General features: G+C 42.3%; 1 protein-coding gene across 1 annotated transcript in view; it reads left to right on the forward strand.

The window, feature by feature from the left end:
- The window catches only part of CCDC178 (coiled-coil domain containing 178), a 320,921-nt gene that overhangs the window by 91,422 nt on the left and 202,341 nt on the right, over positions 1-27,158 (forward strand). The window contains exons 12-13 of the mRNA XM_067553881.1: positions 10,636-10,698; positions 14,865-15,026. Of these exons, the coding sequence (XP_067409982.1) occupies positions 10,636-10,698; positions 14,865-15,026 (225 nt within the window). The remainder of the gene's footprint in view (positions 1-10,635; positions 10,699-14,864; positions 15,027-27,158) is intronic.

Raw genomic sequence — 27,158 nt, forward strand, 5'->3', positions numbered from 1 at the left:
TACTGGAGCTGCCTGGTGCTGGAGACCTGGAGGAGCAGAGCTGCCTGTCACCTGGGACACAGAGAATCTGCCAGAGCTGCCTGGGACCTGGAGGAACTGCCAGAACTGCTGGTTGCCTGGGACGCTGGGGAGCTGTTGGGGTTACCATTTGCTTTTTACCCCATGGAGATGGACAATGACCCTGAGGCCCAGGTACTTCAGGGAAAGGAGGGAGGAAGTAGCCCAGGGGAAACAGTCTGATTGTGTGGTGGCCTGATACCACATCCGCGTGTTTCAGCTGGTATCCCGCTGAACCAGTGGCGGAACACTCTGCCACTGTGAGTGCCCTGGGCTGGGACCCAATGGAGTAGGGTGTGGCCAGGTTCTCCTCCCCCCTCCCTTGCTGCCAACCTCATCCTTGGTGTGGCAGCTTATCTCATCATAGGCCAGGAGCTTGTGAGCCCCTAGACTGTTGAGCTCACCCCTGCCTGTGAACCCCTACACTCTGTTGGCACTCACACCACTGTCTGTGAGCCCCGACTGGGTTTGGTGCTCACTCTACCTGTGAGCCCCAGAATGCTAAGTTGTCCTGCCCTGCCTTAGGGCCTGGGGCCATAGACTGCTTAGTTGTCCTACCCTGCCTGAGGGCTTGAGCAAAGATAGCTAATTCCCTCTTTGAGCCTGCCTACACAGGTGTGACAGTAAGGCTGACAAGGAGGGATGGCCACGCATTGTTACATCCACAGTGAACAACCAGTAAAAACCAAACAGTTTTTCTCAAACTAATATCCATATCTTTCACTTTGTTTGTGAGTGAGACCCTTACAACAATGGGTAGTGTCTGACTGTACACCCAACATCCAGGGTCTACAAAGAAAGCTAACATTATCTCCCTGAAGGCTCCAGCAACTCCATCAGCAGGAGAATTGAGATAAAGTTTGCTCCTCCCTCCCCTACTACTACCACCATCACAATGCCTCCTAATTGGACTAGGGTATGCACTGTCTGGACCTCAGAGTACTTGGCCTGCTCCTGGTAGTCCAGACTCCATATCAGTATACTGGAGCTCAGGGTAACTGTGGTGTGCCTTCAGGGTCTTCTGCCTTCCTTGCAATATGGTAAGGTGCTTACAGAGAATACTACAGCCATGTTCTTCATCAACAAGCAAGATGGAGTACACTTCTAGATCTTAGTAATGGAAGTAAGAAAACTCTGCCTCTGGTGCATTCAATATCACATCCACCCAGTAGTCAGACACCTAGTGGGGGAGGAGAATGTACAAGCAGATGATCTCAGGAGAAAGTATCAGGTTCAACACAAGGTTCCTGAAATAAACACTAACCTTGTCACTTTTCCACAAGTGTGACCAATCACTAATTGACCTTTTTGCCCTAAAACAGAACACATAGTATCACTTGTATTATGCCAGGGAAATCTTCCACTGGATGTAACTGCTGGATTTAAATCTGTTTTATGCTGAGGGACCAGAATAAAGCCATGTTTATGGGCTAGAAAATTGGATCCCTCTGTCCATATACTTACTGTGTCTTAAGCAATATTTAATGCATTAGGTTGTTGTGCTAACATATTTTTAAAAAGCAAGTTATTGCATTATATAATCTTTGAAATACATAGCACCACTGAATTCCTGATTATTAATAGCCATACTGTGTTGATCTTGATTTTGCATTGGACTGTATTGGACCTTGACTCTCAAAAAAGTAATCATTGGGTGAAAGTGAGTCTAACAGTGAATTAAGATTTTGTGGCTATATGTATAAGTAAAATATAATTTTTTCTTGTACATTTTTGATAGTCATGCAATTTTTGTGTAGTGAAAGTTAGAAATACAATCAATTAGTAAATATAATATTTTAAATTATGTATGCAGAATATCAAAAAAGTTAAGAACTATATTTCAGTTCTCTATAATTTGCCATTAACACTAGCAAATATAAGGAAAGATGTGCATATTAATCTCTTGTAAAAGGAATCATAATGTACAAGATACGTATGTATTCATTACTCATATTTATCAACCTCAAATGCAAGTCCACACACATACATAAATTTACCAAAAGCAATGATGTTATACACTTAAACTTTTCCTATTGAAACTTCATAGAACATAGAAGATAGTCAAAATAAAATAATTACAGGTGATTTACCAAAAAATTTTGTCAGTTAATATTTCCCATTTAAAAATGTATCTTAACATAAAAGATTAGATTCCAAAATCAAGATAAAAATAATACATTAAAACACTGATGCATAATGCAGAATTAAATTTTTGTGTTGTGATGAAATACTTATTATTTATACTGGATAACTTAAAAAAACACATTAAAATGGGTTGCAAAGACAAGTATTTGAAAATTAGGAAATACCAATTTTTTGGTTGTCCAAGCAATCTTAATCCTTCCCCCCAGTTTGTGTGTCCAGTCTGCATAATGAATAAAACAGAATCCTGTGGAAAAAAGAGTATGCAATCACACAGACTGTATGTTACTGTTTATACATAAGGAAACAGAAGTAAAATTACATAGACAATTATAAATCTGCCATTTCCTAATTTTCAAGTGCTTGACTTTGCAACTGAAAGAACTTTATTTTAATGTGTTTTTGTGTGTAACTTTCTAAAAAAATGTTAAAAGGAAAAAATGTAAAAACAAATTTTATTGTATCCATCTGCAACAACACTCCCATCATCCATCTTCAGCATGGTTTAAACACTGAACCTTGAATGCTGTAGCACAGACTCCTAACACTTGAATTACAGGATTAACTAGATTATTTGGTAGCTGGAGAAATCTGCTCTCTCAGAAGTGGGGATGGGCCACTGACACTATGTGCTGGGTCTACAGAGCTGTTGGATGAGCCCAATCTGGCTCTCTTACTCTTGAGAGGTAGTGTCACTTCAGCCCCATGTGGCTCCTCAAAGGGATGGATAGGATATAGGGGCCATGTGCCAGTTTCAGAGTGTTTTTTCAGTAGGGAGCCTGATCTGGCACTCACCACCCCCTAGGAGTGGGTGGTACATCTACACTGCACTTAAAAACCTGTGGCTGGTCCGTGACAGCTGACTTGGGCTAAGAGACTCAGGCTAAGGGTCTGTTTAATTGTGGTGTAAATGTTCAGACCTTGGCTGGAGCCTGAGCTCTGGGACCCTTCCCCCTCTCAGGGTCCCAGAGCATTTTAATTGCAGGGTAGACATACCCTTGGTGTTCACAGTGCAACATGTGGTGGTACTGCTGCTGCAGTGGTAGCCTTAAGAACCAGGTTCTTTAGAACATTTATTTTCAATTATTATTTTGGCATGCTGCCAAAAGTTTCCCAAGGAATGCATGCAAGAGAAGAGGAATGGCAATTTTTAACAATTTATAACTCAGTTAAAATCTGAATGGATGTTCATAGGACAAAGAAAAGGAACTTCTCTAGCATGAGGGCTTTCTCCCTGCTGAACTTCAGACAGTGCAAACAGTGGCAGTGTTACAGCTTCTGGGGGAAAAAAAAGTAACAAGAATCTTTTATGTCATTAATTATTAATTTCTTTGCTTTTTAGTGCGTGAGTTCTGTAAATTATATGATAAGTAAATGTACTGTTGTCACTTAGCACTTAACTGGCTTTTGAAATGATTTTGTTTTTAGTGTTGGCATTGTCTCCCAGGGACAAATCATTTTAGGACTATCTACCAAAAGATTAGTGCTGTATATAACGATAATACTTACTTCTTTGAGTAGATGCAGATGTATTGTACTTAGGTATGTGTGCACCCCCTGCATTTTCGCTGGAGACTATTGCCTAGCAGTACCTGTACAGGTAGCCCCTACAGGTAGCCCCTCCCCTGGCTAAAGCCCCTCCCCTGGCTAAAGCCCCTCCCCTGGCTAAATGACCCTGGTTGGAGTTGGAGCTCTGTGTGGTTGTAGTCTCACAATCTCGCATTTCGTCTTAGTCTAATTTCTTGTATATACTTAGTTGTGTTAGTAAGTAGTTAGATAATATGATAGATAGATAATAGTGATGCCCTCACTGGGGTTTAAACACTCTTCTTCGTGTGAAGAGGCAATTCCCAACAGCAACCCTCACATGTAGTGCTTGCTTTGTCTCAGCAAGGCCACCTTAAAGAGCACTGTTCAATTTGTTACTCGTTTAAGAAGCGGACTCAGGTGGTGTGGGACCTTCACCTCAAGCAGCACCTGCTTGAACAGGCCATGCAGCCTAATCCAGTACCGAGGCTGTCTTTGGGCAGAAGCTCACCTTCGGGCTCAGAGAGCATGCCGCCTCTTATTACGGGTCAGGTACCTTGCCGAAGAGATGGAGAAACCATTTTCCATTGTCAGCACCAAGGAAGAGGTCTCATAAAATCAATTGGGACCACTCCGGGCCAGGGGGCGACTTCTATACCTCCTTTAGGAAAAGCTGGTCTATGGGATGGCACCTGTACTTCTGATCCTTCCGCGATACTGAGTGGGAATGACAGAAGCCCCATAACTTTGACTCTGGTTCTGGCCTCTGGGTGTCTGTTGAGTCCAGTACTGACAAGAGAGATTCCAATAGCAACTGTGTCCATATGTTGTTGGTATACCAGGCAGGCTTCTGCCTTTTGGTTTCAACCTCACTGTTGGTCCAGGGATGCACCACTTATGACCCCTATGATGGAGCAAGCCACTGAACCTCTGTGTCTGCTGGCACCGCATCCAAATACTCCCCTTCCTATGGTGAGGATGGAGCTGGTACTGGAATCCATGTGCGGAACCTAAACACCGGGTCCCTCTTTGGCTGTGACAGGTTTGCTCTACTCATGGCTGGACAGCACCATCTCCTGGTGGTTCTAATTAGCTCAGTCAGGCCAATGCCTCTTCCAGCAATTACACCCCATCAGTTTGTCCTCTTCAGCCCCTCTCTCTTTCCTTCTTTTTCCAAGGGAGTGACTGCAGACTTCTCCCTGCCACCCTCTCTGGTTCCAATTTCCTGTCATTTGTAGAAGACCCCTGTCCCTTGCAGCTGAGCTTCTTTCTAATTATCTGCCTCCAGCCAAAAGCTCCCCTATTTGCAACCTAATTAGCTGATTGGGCTCACCTGGCCTAACTCAGCTCTTTCAGGGCCAGTGTGGGGAACTACACCCCATCACATCAGCGCAACCCCATTTGACACTGCAAGTGCTCCCATGGCAGCTCTTTCCACCTTCTATGTCAGCACATTCAGGCGCTACATTATCACTGTATCTACCAGGTCTGACACTACTTGTGGCATGGGACACAGCAGCAGCAACAATATCATCTGCAGCATTCCTTTGTGCAACATTTCCCCCGCCCACCTGTCTTCCCCAAAAAATAACAGTGAGACTACTCTAGAAAGCGGGATCGATCCCACAAGAGGGAGCAGTCAGGCTCAGGCTTTGGACAGTCCTGACACCCTCCCTCAGTGCAGGCCAAATGCCCATTTTGACTCCTTTATTCAGAGCACTGGTCTAATCATTACTCCATCCCCTCCTTGCCCTCATCCCTTTGGGGAGAGGCAGACCTGCTTTTACAATGCATGGGACCTGATTATCTCTGGTAGCTGGGTCCTAGATGCTGTCAGATTGTGCTACATAATTCAGTTAGTTTCCATGTCCCCTTTCTACCCCTTCCCCATGCATCTTTATGGACTCCTCTTACAAGACACTGCTCCTTGAGCCTGTCAGATCTCCATTGAAGTTGGGAGCAGTGGAGGAGGTTCCACGAGAACAATGGGGCCATGGCCTTTATTCCCAGACCTTTCTGATACCAAAATCCTAGGGTGGGATGAGACCACAGCCACAACAACATTCATCAAGTACATGAGATTCTGCATGGTCACTCTATCTGCTATCCTCCCCATGCTGTCTCAGAATGACTGGTTCACTGACCTGGACCTTCAGGAGTCTTATTTTCATGAGGTCATTCTACCGAGCCACAGGAAGTTTCTGTGTTTTGTGATAGGAGAACTCCACTTTCAGTATACGGTTCTCCCATTCAGCCTATCTTCTGTTGCCAAGTCTTCACCCAAATGCATGGCAGTGGTCATGGCATATCTCAGGAGTAAGGGAATCCACATCTTCAACAACTAGTTGCTGAAAAGTGGCTCCTGAGAGGAGATTTTCATCCATGTTGAAACCACGTTACATTTTCTTGACCGCTTGGGACTCATTTTAAACACCATAAAGTCAACCTTGGCTCCCACTCAAAAAGTTGGGTTCATTGGGCCTTGTTAGACTCCATGAGGTCAGGAGCATTTCTTATGACTGACCACATCCAGGCAATTCAACAGCTCTGCCTCAGTCTTCAATCTCAGCTGTCCACGATAGTGATGGGACATGTCTGCTTGCATGCAGGTGGTCCAGTTCACCAGGTTATGACTTTGCCTCCTTCAAATATGGCTCTAGAATGGTTTACCATCTTGCCCAGCATCCTCTGGACAGGTTGGTTCGTCTCCTTCCACCAGTTCTAGATTTCCTAGGCTGATGGGAGTCCCCATGCAATGCATGCCAACAGGTCCCCTTCTCTCGGCCCTCTCCGACCAAGTCAGTGGTTACCGATGCATTTCTTCTGGTTTGGGAGGCATATCTGGACTTGTTGAGGGTGCATGTGGTTGAAACAAGAAGCATCATTCTGTATCAATGTGTTGGAACTTCGGGCCATCCACAATGCATGTTGTGCCTTCCAAACCGATATCAGACATGCGGTGGTTCACATACTCACTGACAATGCTACTGCGATATACTATGTGAACAAGCAAGGAGGGCGCATTCTAGGTTATCAACCTATGGCAATTTTGCTTACAAGAAGACATCACTCCAGTAGCGGTCCATTTGCTGGGGATGCAAAATCGTCTTGCAGACCATCTCAGCAAGGTTTTCTTCCTAGACAAAGAATAGCCCCTGAAGGAGAGTGTTCTCCAGGTCATCTTTTCAATGTGGGGCATTCCTGCGATTGACCTGTTTGCAATGAAGGAAAACAGGAAGTGTTAACTATTCTGCTCTCGTGGGGCCCCCAACCCAGGATCCTCCTCTGAGACCTTCCACTGCAGCTGGCAGTTGGCTCTTCTGTAGGCCTTTTCCCCCATTCCGATTATTCCTCAGGTAATCTTCAAGTGCAAGGCAGATTGGGCCACGGTCATCCTCATTGCTCCAGCATGGCTTGCTCTTTTGGCTCAGCCTTTCATACCACTTCCTCTCCCTCTAGACCTGCTCACTCAGGGCCACAGTTGTACTCTCCATCTTGCAGTCAGTTCCCTTTACCTTACAGCATGGCTGCTAAATGGCTGAATGGAGAGGAGGAACAATGCTCAGCAGCTGCCACCAAATCCTACTCAACAGTAGAAAGACCTTCACTAAGACAGCGTACTTAGCAAAGTGGAAAAGATTCTCATTGTAGTCCTTGGCTCATCGGAGTCAACTGACAGGGGCTTCCATCTAGGACATCTTGGAATACCTACTCCATCTTTGGAAATTGAACCTTGAGGTCAGTTCACTGAGAGTGCATTTGCCAGCGATATCAGTGTTCCATCCCCCGGTTCAAGAAAAGTCAGTTTTTTCAGTGTCATGGTGGTGAGATTTCTGAAGGGGATTTTTTGCTTACATCTTGTCCGAGAACTGTTTCCTTTGTGGCACCTAAACATAGTTCTGGAAGCTCTGATGGACCCTCCATTTGACTGCCATGCCTCCTGTCTGCTGCCACTCCTGTCTCAGAAACCACGTTCTTGACAGCCATCACTTTGACAAGAAGGGTGTGTGAGTTGCAGACCATCATGGATGAGCTGCCTTACATTCAGTTCTCCAAGGACAAGGTAACACTGTGACCACACTGAAAGTTTTCTCCAAGGTGATTTCTCAGTTTCATCTGAATCAAGTGGTGTATTTACCTGTGTTTTTCCCTAAAGCTCACCCTTCCCTGGAAGAACAATGCCTTCATACTGTGGCTGTCAGGCAATGTCTAGCCTTTTATCTAGACAGGACTAAACCATTTTGTGTTTGCCTCCCCTGTTTGTGTTATATGCAGACCGTATGAAGGGACAAGTGGTCTCTGCACAGACCATCTCTAGATGGGTAACATCCTGTATCAAGGCTGCGTATGAGATAGCTTCTGCTGTGCCTCCTCAGTGGATACGGGCTCACTCCATGAGAGTGCAAGCAACATCAGTAGCATTCCTCAGTGACATTCTCATACCAGACATGTACAGGGTGGCTATGTGGTTGTCCATACATACCTTTACCAACCAATAAGCTATTACCACATCTTCCAGAGTGAATGCAGGTCTCGGAAGGGCAGACTCTAAGCCCTGCCTCCACATTGGGGTACTGCTCAAGAATTACTTTAGTGGAATACATATCTGCATCATATCTTGAAGAACCACAGTTACAGTAAGTAACCATTTCTTTCTCTCCCTGTAAATATACTTAATGTAGTTCCAATTTGTTCAGTGTCCTATAGAATAAGTGTGCTGGTGGTCTCAGTCCATATCCCGGTGCCCAACTGGTAGTGTCACCAAATTATCATCACAGTTGGCACAAACTGACAATTTCAATAGAGAGGCTGAATCAGCCTAAAGATGGAATTACACTTTCATTGTCCAGAACTGGGTTGATTGAGGCTGTGTGCCTTCTCTAAGTACAGTGTGACCTGTAACAGTAAAGAATTTGATAGATAAAGAATTTCAGTCTCTAATACACCTTTCCCAAGCACTAAATTCACTTAAAAATTTTAAGTTACAGAAACAAACCAAAAGCCTATATTCTGGTTAAACTACCTGAGATTTTAATTATATCAAGTTATTTTGATCTGCCTTATGTTACAAATCTTAAACTAAAGATATAGAATGAATAAATCCCAATCTTGGGAGGTAGGCCCTTATTATACTGGAAGAGCAGAAGAGGAGTTTCATATGAGGGACTGCTGGAACTAAGTTCAGATTTGCATATGATTTGCAAAGAAGGTATCTTCTGTGTAAAACAATGGAATGCAGGGAAGGCACTGATATATAAAATTACTCATTTGACATTCATGATCCTTGTAGATAACTGTGACATCCCCTGAGGTACAATCTGGACAGTGGAATTACTGTGCCCCCTTAACTCTCCAGCCAATGCTGTCTCATACATTGCTATGTTTAGGTGGTGGAATCTCCATACTTAGAGGTCTTTAGGGATCATCTTGATAAAGCTCTGGCTGGATGATTTAGTTGGGGTTGGTCCTGCTTTGAGCTGGGGATTGGACTAGATGACCTCCTGAGGTCCCTTCCAACCCTAATATTCTATGATTCCATGAATCTGTGTTAGTGACAAACAGCCTCTACAGGCTTTGCTCTCACACAGCCATCAGTATGTAGAGGCATACCCACCCAGCTAAGTTTTATGAATGCTTTCCCAAGCCACTCATGAACTGTATACAGAGAGACACCAAGCAATACCCTCAGGCCCAGCCTTGCTCTCCAAAAATGTTCCTCTTACACTACTCAAGACCCCCTTGATCAGAATAAGATCATTAGTTTGTCATACCATGACAGGGTACAAATAAGTAACCAGCCTTTGTAACCTGAGTAGATTCCCCAAACTTCAATCAGAATCACACTGGCTTAGATAAAACATTAAAATAAAATTTTAACTACTAAACATTGGTTTTAAGTGATTTATAAGTGGTATAATCATAGAAGAACAGAATTAGTTACAAAAAGAAATAAAAGATAAAATCACAGTCTAATTCTTAAGCTTTATCGTGCAAAGTCAAATTTGAAGTAATAAGGTTTCTCTTACCCCAAAACCTACAGCAGTCTGTGCTAACTGGAAAACATTTCCAATTAGGATCACCTCCTCCAGTTCAATGATTTCTTTGTCTTTCAAACGATTTTGTTGCCTTCAGTGTAGGTGGGGGAGAAGAGGTGAGGTGGTGATGTCACTGTCTCATATTTTATGCTCTCTTTCAAGTGCTGAAAAGATTTTTGCTGTGTCATGGAGGTTAGGCAGCCCCATCGTGTACATGCTCAAAGAACTGTCTTTCATGTGGATTGTAAATTTCTTGTTTACAGCTCCCCTGCTGGTGAATGGCGGGTGATGGTCGCTTAACACTTGGCTGGGTGTTGATCACCCATTTGCTGCAGGGTCCCTGTGGGTGTTTCCCAGATTCACATGTTTCAGTAACAAACATATAGCAAAATCTCATATACAATGATGATACATGCATTTCAACAGGACAGTAATGATCAACAGATTGACTTTTCCAATACCTCACAAGGCATATTTTGCACAGGATTTCTCATAATTTTATAAAAGTGGTGACCATAATAGTATAGACTGTCACAGTAACATTCAGGTATTGAGTATATTTAATGACTGCTAGCTATAAAAAGTAATTTAACTTACACTTTAGAAAGTTCTGTTGGCTTTCTTGTACTTTCTGCTGCATCAGTTTGGTTCCTGTGCCTGAATTTATATCATCATAGTGCCAAAATTGTAATTTACTTTCTCTTTATTCATTATTCATTTTATTGTATAGTAGATAAGACACAATTTACAAGCTGTTTGTCTTTATAGTAATGTCAGTATTAAATCTTCATTATAGTTGTCCTTTAATTTGCTTTTGTTGTTATACATTACACTGTGGTTGTTAATTTTTTAAATATTTTTTTTTTGTTTTAAGAATTTGGAAGAGAACATAAAAAAACTAATTCGAGATGAAAGAGGAGCTTGGCAACTAACTCAGGTAAATAAGACATTAATACATGTATTTCATGTATAAACTCCTCTTACATATATTTTTGTTTTAACATTGTAAATCTTTCTGTAATAAATCACTTTTTGACCAGCCTGGATTGCAGGCAAACAGAGTTCTCCCTAGCTGATGATATATGCTCTTTGGAAAACTGGCAGGATCTGATTATGTTTAAAGAGTTTGAATTAAAATAACCAATCTAATTTTGGAAACGACTGTGAATTTCTGACTTTTTTTTTTTTAAAGGTAGGATTATCTTTGTCCTAAACCTAAAAGTTTGGTTTATTTTGCAATGATGATTTTCTTCTTCATTTTGCTGTCTTCCTTTTTAGCTTCCTTATCTTAACCAAAGAGCAATAGCCATGGTGATAATGTTTCTCATCAGTAAAGAATTTGACTCCTGACACGAATTTCCAGTATTTCAATTACCCATTCTGAGGATGTCCTCACTAGGACTAGGAACTGCTTAAATAATACTTTCATTTCTTCATCAGCTTTAATGTAATACTTGTTTACTGTGTTTATAATCATGTTGGTCCCAGGATATGATAGCGACAAGGGAGGTGACATAATATCTGTTATTGGACCAGCATCTGTTGGGGGAAAGTACAAGCTACCCAAAGCTCTTCTTGAGGTTTGGAGAAGGATATCAGTTTGTCTGAGCTAAACAGAAATTGGGACAGATTATTAAGCATAAGGGGTAATGCATATTATAGGAGGCCGCTTGAAAATAGAGTGGGCAATAAAGGTTCAATTATATGCAAAAGGGGTTTGGAGTGGGCCATTAAGGGTTAGCAGGCAGTGTGATATGTTACAAATTGTTGTAATGAGCCATAAATCCAATGTTTCTGTTGAATCCATGCTTTTTGGTGTCTAGCTGTGTTATGAATTTAAATTCTCAGGCTCACCTTTTGAAGATGTTATGCAGGTTTCCATTGAAGATGGTTATTGAAAGAACAGATTGGGAGCGATCACTTTGTGAAAACTGTTTGCCCATGAGTAATATGGTGTTTTTGTCTTTTATCATTTTTCCGTGTAAATTCTTTTGAGAGAGTAATGATTATCCAGTTTCACCCACATAGTTGTTTTGGGGCATTTGATGCATTGGATGAGATACACCACCACTGTGACAGGCATGTAGAACCCTTTAATCCTGAAAGATGGGTTACGGTGAGTATTGATCACCATAGCAGTGGAGAAATCTGCAGATTTTGCATTTGTTGTTCTGGAAGGATCAGATGCTGCTTTGAGCTGGTGTGTCTTGGTCTGTGGAGATCTTGCTTCTGATGATGAGCTTGGCAAGGTTGGGAGATTGTTTGAAGGCCAGAAGAGGGGGTTTGAAAAAGATATCTTTCAAGATGTGTTCTCTGTCAAATATGGGTTGTAAATGTTTGATGATACCCCATATGGGTTCCAGTGTGTGGTGATAGGTGATAACAAGAGGTGTGTAATCAGTGGGTTTTTTTCCTGTGTTGAAGCAGCTTCTCCTAAGGTATTTGGGTGACCCTTTCCATGATGCAGTCTACTTTTCTGTGGAATGTCCTTGTATAATGAAGGCAGTTTTAAGTGTGTTTAGATATGTATCCCTAACTGTCTCTTCAGAGCAAATTCTATGCTATTTGAGTGCCTGGCTGTAGATAACAGATTTTTGTGTGTGTCTGAGGTGGTTGCTGGATTCTGTGGATGCAAGTGTGGTGATCTGAGGGTTTCTTTCATATAGTTATTTGTAGGATTCCATGGCTAAAGCTAATCATAATGTCAAGGAAGTTGATGCTGGTATGGCAGTGTTCTAGAGAGAGTTTGGTGGCCGAGTGGTGATTGTCGAAGTTGTGGTAGAAATCTCTGAGGGAGTTTAAGTTGTCTATCCAGACGATAAAAATATCCCTGATGTATCTCAAGTGTAATAATGTTGGTCTCATGGTGCGGTTTTCCAAAAATTCTTCCTTGAGATGGCCCGTGAAGAGGTTGCATACTGGGGAGCAATCCTAATACCCATAGCTGTTACCATGGTTTGGACAAAGTGTTGTTAAATGTGAAGTTGCTGTGGTTTAGGATGAAATGGATGCATTTGGCATTGTGTTTTGAGTGGATTTCTGAACATTGTACATTATCTTGTAGGTATTTGAGGCAGGCAGCAATGTTATCATGATGAGGGATATTGATGTATAGTGAGGTGACATCTATGGTGGCAAGGATGGTGTTATGGGGGAGGTTGTTAAAGTTGCAGATTTTCTGGAAGAAGTTAGTAATGTTTTGGAAGAAGCTGGCCCTTTGTGTGGTGAGTGGTTTGAGCATGGTTTCTATGAGTCTTGATGTTCATTCAATAAGTGTGTGCCTGCCTGGGTTCCCTTGTTTGTGTATCTTGGGAAGCAAATAGAAGGTCCCTGGGGTGGGTTCGTGGGGGATGAGGTTGTAGAGTTTTTCTTTGAGTTGTTTGAGAAAGGATTTGATGGTATTTTAAAATTGTATGAATTGTGGTGTGGAGTAGTTTTTTACTTTTTTTATAGTAGGTTATCTCTGTTGTAGTAGGTGGTGTCTATAGAGAGTTGTCTGTTGGCTTTGTTGACAGTCATCACAATTAAGAACTATGATGGTGCCCCCTTTGTCTGCTGGTTTGATCACTATCTGGTGGCTGGATTTCAGGAACTATATAGCTGTCCTCTCAGTGATAAAGAGATTGTGATGAATATCATGTTTGATTAGGATTTCACAGTCGATTTTTTCCTGAAGCAGTCGCTTAATGGTCCAGCATGTGGTTTCATCTTCTTAGCAATGTCTAGTCAGATGATTCTTTTTTTCTTATGTCTGTCAGTGGAGAAATGGTAGTTGTGGTGTCATCTTTGTGGTGAAATAATTCCTTGAGGTGGAGTTGATGGAGGAATTCTTCTATTTTTCCCATAATCGTATATTCTGTTTTGGGGCAGAAGTTTTGTCTCTTGGAGAGTACAGGTGCTTCAGTTGTGGTTAAGAGTAGTCCTGATAGGTTGTTGATGTTAGGGTGTCATGTAGTGTTCATGTGATTGGTCATGGTGTGTTGGTGTTCTGTTGGTTATGGAGTTTCTGTAGGGGGTTTCACTTTTTGTTTTAGTGTTGGATGGTTGTCATGTATTTTAGATAGTTGTTTTGAGTTTGCTGCATAATAAGCATTCTGATATTTTTTTCTTCCAGTGTGTGGGAGCATGTCATGATTTCTCATTTGAGATGGTCTCTTCTGGAGCATGTATGGTGCAGTTTTTCTGGGGTCCTTTTGCAGAGGTGCTCAACCTATTTGGAGTTGTAGGTAGTGGTCAGAGAGTTATAGAATTGCCCCAATAATAACTATATGGGTGAAACTAGACAATCACTATGCTCTTAAATGAACTCAGACAGGAAAAAATTATGAAATTCAAAAACAGCATACCACTTGTGGCTAACACTTTTCACAAAGCAATCATTGCACATCTGATCTTCAAATTCTCATCCTCAAAGGAAACCTGTGCAGCATTTTCAAAAGGTGAGCCTGGGAACTTAAATTCATAATGCTGCTAGACACCAAAAATCAGTGTGACTGAACAGAACACTGATTTTGTGGCTCATTACAACAGTTTGTAACACACACCTGCCTGACAACCAACTTCAAACCCCTTTTTCTTAACAGTCTAACCCTTATTGCCCCCTCCATTTCAAAAGCTTTCAACAACAGTTGTTGCCACTTATGCTTAACTATGTCCCAATGTGTATTTAGCTCAGACACTCTGACTTCTTTTCCGCCGATCCAAAGAAGAGGTTTGTATAATTTGAAAGTTTGTACCTTCCACCCATAGAAGTTGGCCCAATAAGAGTTATTACCTTACCTACCATGTCTGTTTAATGTAATATTGACATTTTTTTTCCTGTTCAATCCCTTCACTCTTTGTCAGTTCTAATGGCTACAATGACATATTCTGGCTAAGTGGCTAACTTTGCTCTCATTCTATAGATATTCCTAATATCAGTGAGCTCTATTTGCTAACCTTTGATTTTATATATACAAATATATAGGTAATTTGTGGTCCTGTTCATAATGTTATGTTAAGGGTATCACTGACCTTTCAAATTTGAAATTTTTAAATAGATTGTTCTTCTTTTGTGTCTGATTTCAATGTAGTTGAAAACTAATTTTATGTTTTTTTTAACAGGCTAGGATTAAAGCAATGTATGGTGAGCTAGAGCAAAAGAAAAAAGATAATGTTAAGACAAAAGAAGAAACTATAAAGAGGATAGCAGACATTGAGGGACCAGTGGCTGATCTAGAGGCAAAATTTATTCAAAGTAAATATATACATAAAGAAAATATTGAGGTAATTTTTCTTAGCTTACTTTTCTAGACAATAATTTAGAATACATTTCAAAATACTTGTGGTTAGTTTGGTCTGTTTACTAATAAACGTACTGATATTGAAAAAAATCAAGGAAAATCAGAATTAAGGATAAAATTCAGTTCTTAAGATGTATAGTTATATCTTGGTATAATATTTCATATACCTCATTCAGTGACTGTATGTACTGTAATGCATAACCGTTAAATATTTTTAAATTTCAATTAACTTGCCTTAATTGACAACCCTTCCTTGTCTCTTTACATTTTTTATGTTGTCTATTTTAGTTGTCACAAAAGTGAAGAACATATAGCACTATTTTAGTATGTCTTCCTGTATGTTTTTGCTTAGTTGTAAGTTCCAGACCTGGACAGAAGGCAACCAGTCTCTCATCTGCTGCTAGCTGGGCACTCTCTCCCCTTCTCAGCCTTGTGGAAAGAGAAATTGAAAAAGAAATTCCTTTCCAGGGAGATCTACCTTAGGTGACAGGGAGAGGAGGGAGGACATTTGTGCCAGGGGAAAACCCCTTACAGGACCTTAACTCCATCCCCACTTCTTCTGGTTTTTTTTATATATGTCACCCTTCTCCAGGCTCTATTTTCCTTGCCAGTTATTTGCCTTTGTCTTTTGGAAGGGCCTTTCCCATACCCTCAATCTGGTGCCCATTATCCAATTCCTCTCTTATCATCCTTGGAAGGGAGATTGACTAGCCAGCCTGCTTTCCCTTCATCTGTTATTCAATGGTGATTGGCTAGCCTACTTTCCATATGTTGGGAGATGCAATGGCAGTGATATGGACATTTCTCTCTCTCTCTCTGCCCTACAGGAAAATTGTCAGAAAAGCAAACTGCTTCTTTGAGTGCATGTCCCTGTGTGTATTCCACATGTGGGTATGAGTCCAGAAATTCTAACAAGACACATATATTTGCAGTAGGTCGTCTTGTGATCCCGACTGAGGGCGTAAAGTCAGTGGGGGCAGATGCCTCTCTAGTTCCTTCTTACTGTCACATGGCCTGAGTCGGAATCCCTGCATTTACAGATTTCTCCAATTTTTTCTCTTGATAGAACCTGTTAATAGATTTATAAATCGTTTTTATGCTTCATAGCTTTTATATTAGTATAGTTAGAGTTTGGTAGTATAAATAGTCTAGCTTGTTTTTCTGTGTACTGGGGACTCCCTCCGTATGGTCTAGGACTGTGCCCAGAGTCCCCGGGTTCAAGAATTGTATCTCCTGTCCTTGCTCCTTCTCCCTGAGTGATGATTACCATTGCTGCCTCTGCTGATTGGGTGAGATGCATATTTCTACAACGTGTGGTGTTTGTCACTTGTTTCCATCAAGACCTCACAAAGCTTGTGAGCTTCGTCTAAGGAAACAACTTATGGAGAAGGCTATGCCTACACTGCAAGTAAAAAGTCATTGCTGGCCTTTCCCAGCTGACTTGGGCTCATGGAGTTCGGGGTCTAGGACACTGCAAGGTGGGAGGGTCCCAGAACTTGGGCTGCAGGACAAACCCGAATCTTTACACTGCAATTAAACAACCCTTTAGCCCAAACCCCATGAGCCTGAGTCAGCTGGCATCGGCCAGCAGCAGATTTTTAATTGCAATGTGGACATCCTGTGGAAGTCCTCACTCTGATTTGAGCTAGGAAGACCCCTCTTCCCCATACATTGGCCCCAATAGATGAGCAGCACCCGTCCAAGCATAAGCTTAGGAATGGAGTCAGCAGCTCCTAAACCCAAGAACTCTTTCTTCAGGGCTTCTAATGAGAGTAGGGTGCACTCTCGTGGTTGCAAGGACAGATCCCTGTTCAGGACTGCCAACAACAGACATGTTACCTTCCAGAGCCCATTGAGAACAGGTGAGACTTTGCGTGTGGATCCTAAGTGACTGGCACTGCTGAAAACCCTCAGACTTGAGTGCAAGAAGAAAGATTTGCCAGTTCTGCTGGTGTCTCTGGTTCCAAAACACAAGGACTGTCATCTGCTGGTTCTGTCTGGGAGTGCAAGTCTGGACACATCATCAGTACCTGTTCACTCATCCAATGACTGCGCTACCTCCCAAGACACGCCACAACCATTGGAGTCCCAACCACTGGAGTCCTCCAGACACGGGACTATATGGAGACACACACAAAACTGTTGGATATCTTCCTCCTTTATCCACATTCTCCCATCCTCTCTGGTCTGGCCCTCCAAAACCTTCAACTCTGCCAAGCATGAGGCACCGTAGAAAATCTTGTCAAAGTTTGGTTGCCTAAGTAAATTTACCATCAGTGTAAGACTTCTCCATGACCAGATGACTGCTCCATCCTATTCAGTGGCTCTACCTCTAAGACCTTTGCCATTTGAACTGGCGTAAAGCAAAGTTGTGTACTGGCACCCACTCCCTTCTCCTTTTTCATAGCAGCTATGAAAAAACTAATCCAAAACAGTCTGTCACAGGGCATTGACATCCAATATCGGACTGACGGCAACCTTTTTCGTCTCCTTGCTAGAACTAAAATAATATCAGCAACAATAACTGACTTCCAGTATGCAGATGATGTGTTGTAGTTGCACATTCAAAGGAGGATCTACAAACAGCCCTCAGCTGCTTCTCAGAAGCTTATGAAAGCTTAGGGCTAACCCTGAACATCAGCAAAACAAAAGTTCTCCATCAGCCTGTTCCTGGTCAATCACCAGACCTAGCTACATTGGCAGAGAGGAACTTGAAAATGTAGAACACTTTGCCTACCTTGGCAGTCTTCTTTTGCAGAGGGCAAACATGGACATCGAGATTCAGCACAGAATCCATTGTGCCAGCCTTGTCTTTGGCAGACTGTCCCGCCGGGTGTTCAACAACTACGATATCAGAATAAACACTAGATTTTTAGTTTGTAAAGCAGTGGTAATTCCAACTCTCCTCTACAGCTGTGAGAGTTGAGTGATCTACAGAAAACACCTGAAAAACCTAGAATGCCAGCACCAGTACTTTTTCCAGAACATCCTCAACATAAAGTGGGAGGATTGCTGTACTAACATGAGTGTCCTCAAAGAGGCCAACATCCTCAGTTTTGAAGCCCTGATTATCCAACACTACGTGAGAGGGAGTGGGCACTGTGTGTGCATACCTGTTGCACACCTAGCAAAACAATTGCTGTATGCCCAGCTCACCAAAGGAGAAAAGAAACAGGGAGGCCAAAAGAAACACTTCAAATATACCCTCAAGGCAAACATTAAGAAACGTTTGATATCACACATTGGGAGACAGTAGCCCAAGATAGGGCTAACTGATGAAGACTTGTCAGAGAGGGAAAGACAATTTTTGAGGAAAATTGCCTCACTCTGGTCTCAGAAAAACATGAGAAAAGAAAGAACAGACAACTGTCATGCAGTAATCGTGGCCCAATCCTGCCTTCCAATGCTACCTGCAACATCTGTCAAAGAGTCTGTGGCTTAAGGATCAGACTCCACAGTCACCAAAGGACCCATATAAAATAAAACCCTGTGAAAGAGATCATCCTCAAATTGAGGGATTGCCGATGACTACACCAGAGGATGTTACTACTTCAGTGTCTCAGGAACCATCTCGTCTTCAACCATGGGCAGGAGTACTCCAACACCGATGGCTCCACCACTGGAAGGGGAGCAGTTTTCAGATTAGGATGAGTCAGATTTTCTGACCGCTCCACCATCTCTTCAGAGAGATCTGAGCCCCAACAGGCAGCTGAGGAGATCTGGGCACTACCCTACTAGGTGTGACTACCCCAGTGATCTCTGGGATCCAATGCTAGAAGGAGGAGGTCCCCCACAAACAGTTGACCCCTCCTTCTGGCCTTATTGGGACCCATCGGATCCCTATGGGAGATAGCTGAGACCCAACCAGGAATCTTACCACACTTCTACTTGGCAGCCACGGATTTGTTGGAGTATGAGGAGGGAGAATATTGACCTGGATCAGCAGGTCAGAAATCTCATCCTCATCTCTGGACAAAGCAGTCACTCCTTCCTCTCCATTTTCACTAGATGCTCATAGGAAGTACCAGGAGCTGCTGCAGAGGATTGCCAATGACCTCCAGATACCATTGGAGTACATCCAGGACCCAAAACACCAGCTCCTGCATTTTTTGCAACCTGCAGGCCAAAGTAAGGTGTTGGTGCTTCCGGTTATGGAGGCCATCATAGAGCCATTAAAAATGGTCTGGCACATTCCAGTGTCCTGTGCCCCTGCACCTAAAAGAGTCGAGAAGCAAGCCCCTGTTCCTTAGGGGCAGAGAGTGAATTTTTGAGTGTGATGTGTGGTTTTTTTCTTTTGTGTTTTTTGTTCAGTTTGCAGAGGCTGAAAGGGGACAGTGAGCTTGGAGAGAAACAGAGCCCTGATTACAGGGCAGAGCTTCCCTTATTAGCGGGCCTATAAAGGTAGCCAAGCAGCCAGCCTGCAACACAGGAGCAGCAGCACAGGAGTCAGCCAACAGAGCTGTAAACAGGGAGTTTGGGGGAGGGTGGTGTTCTGGTTCTTTTGGTGTTTGGTTTTTTGGTTTGTTTGTTTGTTTGTTTTGTTTGTTTTGTGTTTTATTTTTCCATGACAGGATTTTAAGTGGGATGGCTATGTCAGATACAGAGGCAGCAGTGGTAGTGATCCAAGGAATGGAAGAGACAGTGAAGATGACTGGATGTGGAAGTTGCCGCATGTACATGATCCTGGGGCAGGTACCTGAAAAGAGCTTTGTTTGTATGAAGTGAGGCCTGATAGAGCTGATGGAAGAGAAGATCTGAGGTTTGGAGATGGATGTGTTAACTATGGTTGAGTTTTTAAGGGATTCAAGCAGATGATGGAGGGAAGGCAAGAGGAGACTGAAGGGAAAAGTTTAGACTCACAGATGCAAGCTGGACTGAAGAATTCTGAGGGGAGACTGTTGGATGAGGAAAGCGGCCAGTGGAAGCATGTGACTATGAGAACCAGGAAGAGGAAAAGACTGGCTAGTGAAGGAGAAATAGCGCTCAGTAACAGATTTGCTGAGCTGGCAAATGAAACCAAGGCACAATCGGTACTAACTGAAGTTGGGAGGTCAAGGAAGAAGAGTGGCTATTCCCTTGAGAAAAGGGGAAGAGTCCATGGAGATATCCAGAGTGCAGAGACCCTGGAGGATACTGGATGGTTCACAGAATATTGCAAGAGAGAATAAAAGACAAGAGGACATGCAGCCAGAAGGAACAGGAAGAAGGATGGAGAATCACACCATCACTTGCTTGTCTGCTAGGAGATAAGATACGGGATGTGGACCTGAGGCTGAAGAGGAACCTAATGGGAGCAGGAAAGAATTCACTATTTGTCCTTCATGTGGGAACAAATGATTCAGCTAGATTCTCACTGGAATGTATCAAGGGAGACTATTTCAGGCTGGGGAAGATGCTTAAGGAAATGGAGGCTCAGGTGATCTTTAATAGGATTCTACCTGTCCCTAGAGGACGAGAATGAAGATGAGAGAAGATTATTATGATTAACAGATGGCTCAGATAGTGGTGCTATGAGGAAGGCTTGGGGATGTTTGACCACTGGGAGGCATTCATGGACAGAGGACTATTCTCATTGGATGGACTTCACTTGAGTAGGGAGGGAAATAGACTTTTGGGATGGGAATTGGCACAACTGATTAAAGGAGCGTTAAACTAGGAGCTCAGGGGAGATGGTTGGGAGATGTTCATGTAATCTTAGTGCCTGATTCTAACATGGACTGGGAGGAAAATCAAATAAGAAAGGATACAGCAATGGAGAAAGGAACAGCAGGAGGTGGGAGAATGGACCTTAAGAGAAAAAATAGTGTCAGTATCAATGAAACTAACAGTCGTGTATGTGATTCTGGCAGTTGAATGACTATACCTCATCAGGGGAGGAATCTGGGTGTAGCCAAGCTGAAACAACTAAGATGTTTTAACACCAATGCACGGAGCCTGTGTAACAAAATGGAGGAACTAAAACTACTTGTTCAGGAAGTGAAACAAGATATTACAGGGATAACAGAAACATGGTGGAATAGTAGTCATGACTAGACTACAGATATTGAAGTGTATGTGCTGTTCAAGAAAGACAAAAATAAAGGTGGAGGTGGTAGAGTGACATTGTATATTAATGATGAGGTAGACTGTAAAGAAATTAGAAGTGACGGAATGAATAAGGCAGAGACTGTTTGGGCCAAAATCACTTTGGGGAAGAAAACTAGTGCTTTGGGAATGCTATGGATCCCCAGAATCTGATTTGGATATGGATAGAAACCTCTTCAATGTTTTTAATAAAATAAATACTACTGGGAATAGTTGTGATTATGGGAAACTTTAGCTTCCCAGATATAGATTGTAGGACAGGTTGTACTAATAATATGAGGGTTCAGCTTTTCCTGGATATGATAGCTGACCGATTACTTCACCAAATTGTTGCTGAACCAACAAGAGACGATGCCATTTTAGATTTGGTATTGGTGAGTAGTGAAGACCTTATAAAAGAGGTTTGTAGGGGACAACCTTGGTTTGAGTGATCATGAGTTAATTCAGTTTAAACTAAATGGAAGGATAAATAAAAATAGATCTGCAACTAGGATCCTTGATTTCAAAATGGCAAACTTTAAAAAAAAATAAGGAAATTAGTTAGGGAAGTGGACTGGACTGAAGAACTCAAGGATTTGAATGTGGAGGAGGCTTGAAATTACTTTAAGACAAAGTTGCAGAAGCTATCTGAAGCTTGCATCCCAAACAAGAGGAAAAAATTCTTGGGGAATCCAGACCAAGTTGGATGAGCAAGCATCTCAAACAGGTGATTAAGAGACAGCAGAAAGCCCACAAGGAATGGAAGATGGGATGGATCAGCAAGGAAAGCTACCTCTTGGAGGTCAGAAAGTGTAGGGATAAAGTGAGAAATGTCAAAAACCAAGCAGAGTCGGATCTAGCAAAGGAAATTAAAACCAATACTAAAAGGTTCTATAGCCATATAAATAAAAAGAAAATAAGGAAAGAAGTGAGACCACTAAGCACTGAGGACGGGGTGGAGATTAAAGATTATCTAGTCATGGGCCAACATCTAAACAAATACTTGCATCAGTTTTTAATAAGGCTAACGAAGATCTTAAGAGTAGTGGCAGGGTGGCTAATGGGAATGAGGATATGGAAGTAGAAATTACCACATCCGAGGTGAAAGTCAAACTCCAACAGTTTAATGGGACTAAATTGGAATACCTGGATAATTTCCATCCAACAGTATTAAAAGAACTGACACATGAAATTGCAATCCCAATAGCAAGGATTTTTAATTAATCTGTAAACTTGGGGGTTCTACCCCATGACTGGAGAATGACTAGTATAGTTCCCATTTTTAAGAAAGGGAAAAAACTGGATCTGAGAAACTATGGTCTATTAGTTTGACCTCAATTGTATGCAAAGTTTTGGAACAAATTTTGAAAGAGAAAGTATTTAAGGCCATACAGGTAAACAGTAATTGGGATAAAATATAACATGGTTTTACAAAAGGTAAATTCCACCAGACAGACCTGATCTCCTTCTTTGAGAAGATAACTCATTTTTTAAACAAAGGAAATGCAGTCAATCTAATCTATCTGGATTTCAGTAAGGCATTTGATACAGTTCCACATGGGAAATTATTAGTTAAATTGGAAAAGATAGGGATTAATATGAAAATTGAAAGGTGGATAAAGAACTGGTTAAAGGGGAGACTACAATGGGCCATACTGAAAGGTGAACTGTCAGGCTGGAGAGAGGTTACTAGTGGAGTTCCTCAGTGATCGGTCTTTGGACCAATCATATTTAACATTTTTATTAATGACCTTGGCACAAAAATTGTCAGTGTGCTAATAAAATTTGCAGATGACACAAAGTTCAGAGGTATTGCTAATATGGAGGAGGACCGGAATATCATACAAGAAGATCTGGATGACCTTGAAAACTGGAGTAATAGAAATGGGATGAAATTTAATAATGCAAAGTGCAAGGTTATGCACTTGGGGACTAAAAACAAGTATTTTTGCTATAAGATGGGGATTTATCAGTTGGAAGTGACAGAGGAGGAGAAAGATGTGGGTGTTATTGGTTGATCACAGGATGGCTATGGGCTACCAATGTAATGTGTCTGTGAAAAAGGCTAATGCAGTCCTAGAATGCATCAGGCAAGGTATTTCCAGAAGAAACAAGAAAGTGTTAGTACCTTTATACAAAGCACTGTTTAGACCTGATCTGGAATACTGTGTGCAGTTCTGATCTCCCATGTTTAAGAAAGATTAATTCAAACTGGAATAGAAAGGGCTACCAGGCTGATCCAAGGAATGGAAAACCTACCTTATGAGAGGAGGCCAGAGAGCTTGGCTTGTTTAGCCTAACCAAACGAACACTGAGGTAGATATGATTTCTCTCTATAAATACATCAGAGGGATAAATACTAGGGGGAATGAGGAGTTATCTAAGTTAAGCACCAATGTGGACAGAAGAACAAATGGATATAAACTGGCCATCAACAAGTTTAGGCTTGAAATTAGACAAAGGTTTCTAACCATCAGAGGAGTGAAGTTCTGGAACAGTCTTCCCAGGGGAACAGTGCAGGTAAAAAATCTAATTGGTTTCAAGACTGAGTTTGATAAGTTTATAGAGGGGATGGTATGATGAGGTTGCCTACAGTGGCATGTAGCTGATATGCAGTTGCTAGCAGTATATATCTCCAACGGCCGGTGATGGGACACAAGATGGGAAGGGCTTTGAGTTACTACAGAGAATTCTTTCCAAGGTATCTGTCTGGTGGGTGTTGCCCACATGCTCAGAGTCTAACTGGTGACCATGTTTGGGGTTGAGAAGGAATTTTCCCTTCTGTCAGATTGGCAGAGACCCTGGTTTTTTTTGTCTTCCTCTGCAACATGGGTCGTGGGTCACTTGCAGGTTTAAACTAGTGTAAATGCTTGGTTCTCTGTAACTTGAAGTCTTTAAATCATGATTTGAGGACTTCAGTAACTCAGCCAGAGGTTATAGGTTTATTACAGGAGTGAATGGGTGCGGTTCTGTGGCCTGCAATATGTAGGTCAGACTAGATCATGATGATCCCTGCTGGCCTTAAAGTGTATGAGAAGAGTTATTTCATCCCTTCTTTCCCTTTCCCTGGAAGCAGACAGGCTTTGGAACTGGTGTATCAGGAACTACATCACTATCCAAGCCACAAACTTCCAAGGTGCTCAGAACTCTTTTTTTTTTGTGTGTGTCCCAAATGAACAGAAAACATCCGCTGTACTGCTCCAATGCAGCTATGGGCCAAGGTGACATCTCCTGTTGTCATGGACAAACTAACTCAGATATGCCTTTCCTCCTATTCTGCTACCACAGATCTAGAGAAAGATCTGTCATGACAAGGCCAAATCAGGTTAGCACACATACCTCCTCCTGATGGAGTCAGGGCACAATCCACAAGGGCACAAGCCACCTCTACAGCATCCCTGCAGGACGTTCTAACGTTAGACATATGTAGAGTGGCCACCTGAAGCTCCATTTACATTAGATGTTATGCGCTAGTTCAGGCGTCTGCTGTACATGCAGCAGTGGGAAATGCAATATTGCAAACATATTTGCTTCCAACTTCTTCACACCCTCTCCAATCTGAGTAGTGCTAGTTAATCTCCCACGTTTGGAATATATATAGGGACCAGCACTCAAAGAAGAAATGGAGGTCACTTACCTGTAACTGTTCTCTGTCCCCTTTGCTTTGAATCCTGGTGAAGTCGAGTTAGGAACTGGAGAGGTGTCAGCCCACGTTGTCTCTGGTGCCCTTAGTAGGGAGCTCAGGGAGGTCTGAGCATGTGCAGGCCAATGGACACTGCTTGTTATAATTCAGGGACATGGACACATGGCACACACGTGTACCCATGTGTGAAATACATCTTGAAGAACTTCCTGTTATAGGTAAGTAACCTCCATTTCTGTCCACTCCCACTCAGTGGTGACTGAAGCTTCAACTGAGTTGTCCACCTTAGTAGCACTGCCTTTGGTGGTAGAGATATCTGTTCTATCCCTGTCTAATGAGGTAAGCCGATGGGTAGGGTTTCACAGAACTAAGACTATAAAATGGGGTGCTAAAGTAACATAAGTGAAGATCAGAATGCACTATAGACAGCTCTGTGAATGTTAGTTACTATATTTGAAACTTGGTTACTATAATGGTGGAGGCCTTTGAAATATCCAAGATAGATAAATAGCAACAGGTGGCTCAATTCAACATCAATCCTTTAACTGTGGGAATATGCAGAGGAATCATTCCTTGAAGATTTCCCTGTGGATTGGAGGGAACATTAGGCTAATACTATGCTAGTCCTTGTTCTGTGCCCCTGTCCCCACAAGTAGGGGAAGCAGGCCATCACTAAACAACTCAGAAAGAGGGAGCATATTAGCCAGTCAGCCCCTAAGGATGACACGAGGAGAGAAGTAATAAAGGCCTGTTGGCCACCTCCTCCCTAAAAGACATCACATGTAAAATAACATGGAAAGTTGTGCTAGCATCCTCTTTGACTACCCACCTCACCTTCCCCATAGGAGTTGGGTTCAGTGAGCAAAGGTCCTCTTGGTCTACTTATTTGGTGGGCTTGGGAAATTGATTAACTTGGAGAGAACACTTTCATTTCATTTTGTCTAGGTGTTATGCTTTAGAGAATCTCTTGAATCAAAAATGTTGTGCCGTTATAATGCAACCTATATCACCAAATTTCAATTAAAGAAAAATATTTCTATTGACACTCTTCATATATAGGCTTGATTTGATTTTTATCAGTAAGTGTCAGTAAATGTTGCCATACGCCCACAAACCAATGAAAAATATTTCCTTCCATAGTCATAATTTTACAGATAGGCAAAGTCAGAAAAATGCTGCTTTAGAACTTATTAGAGTTTGATTTAAGGATGTTTAATTAGTATATTTTGACACGTGATGTTGGCAATGTGTGTTTTAACGGTTATAAAGCTTTATCTTTTTGCAGCTTAGAGTCTTCGATAATTCTGTTATGTGTGGGCTACTACTTTCACTCTGCAGTTTCTGGAAGTGGTTTAAAGTTGCAGCACTGCTCATGCTGTCCATGCCCCTTTCTCCCACTTAACCTCTAGATCTTCTGCCTCTGCGGCTGCAAAGTAGTGGTACATTTTATTCCTGTCCTTTCCCTTTGATTTATTATTTTTCAGCTGTTTTTGTGCAGTGGAAAACAGTTTTTCTCTTCTTCCAAGCTTCCTCTTCTCCTTTCTGGTCTAGGGTCTGAGCAGCAAGGTGGTCACGGACAACCAGAGCCTCCACTGTAATGTCTCCATGCTGAGCTCTTCTGCCCCATTTCAGGCATGGCAGAGCAACTGTGCAAACATCGGGCTAAATCCAGAAGGTGCTGTATATGTGAGGCAGGTTTCCGAGGCTTGGCAGAAGGTGACTTATCCCCAACCTCTTCCCAGCAAGACAACCATGTTTCTGCTAGGGGATTGGGCTATAAATTGGACACGTATGTTGGGTCCCCAGCTGCCCCAAGTACCACAACACTACAGAAAAACCCAAACAGTGGAGCAGCACAGAACTCAAATCAGGGTGCTCAGGTAACAAGACCTCTTCCTCCCCCAGCTGAAGAGGAGGACTCAGAGGGAGAAGTTTCTAGAGGATTCCAGACTCTGCTTAAGGCAAGTTATAAAAGGCCACGCTCTGGCTTATTGCTAGGTACCTGTGCCTGTAAAGTGCTCCGAAAGGTCAGAAAATCCAAAAAGAGAAAGTACAAAAAATCTAGAAGGCATTCATCCTCTGACTCAGACCTCTTCTCCTCTGCTGAGGACGAGAGCTTTAGAAATCCAAATATGAGTAGGATTTAGAAAATTGGGAAGTTTGAGGCCATATGTAAAAAGGTTGTCTCTACTGTTCAGACCCAGCCTGAGCAAGCTCCTAAGGATAAGCCTCAAAGTAAATACCTTCCTGCAAAATCCTCTCCTGAGACTGCAGTGCCCCTGCATCCCTCCTTCCCAAGGAGGAATGGGAAAAACCTGACAAAGTAAACAAAATAATAGGCATGACTGAGATTCTACAAGCTGTAAGAGCCAGAGTGCTGTTGCTGAAGTCCCAAATGTTGATGCCGCA

The sequence above is a fragment of the Emydura macquarii genome, unplaced genomic scaffold (genome assembly GCF_026122565.2).
Source record: "Emydura macquarii macquarii isolate MOO-44397 ecotype Brisbane River unplaced genomic scaffold, CSIRO-AGI_Emac_v2 contig_1477, whole genome shotgun sequence".
NCBI classification, from domain to species: domain Eukaryota; kingdom Metazoa; phylum Chordata; order Testudines; family Chelidae; genus Emydura; species Emydura macquarii.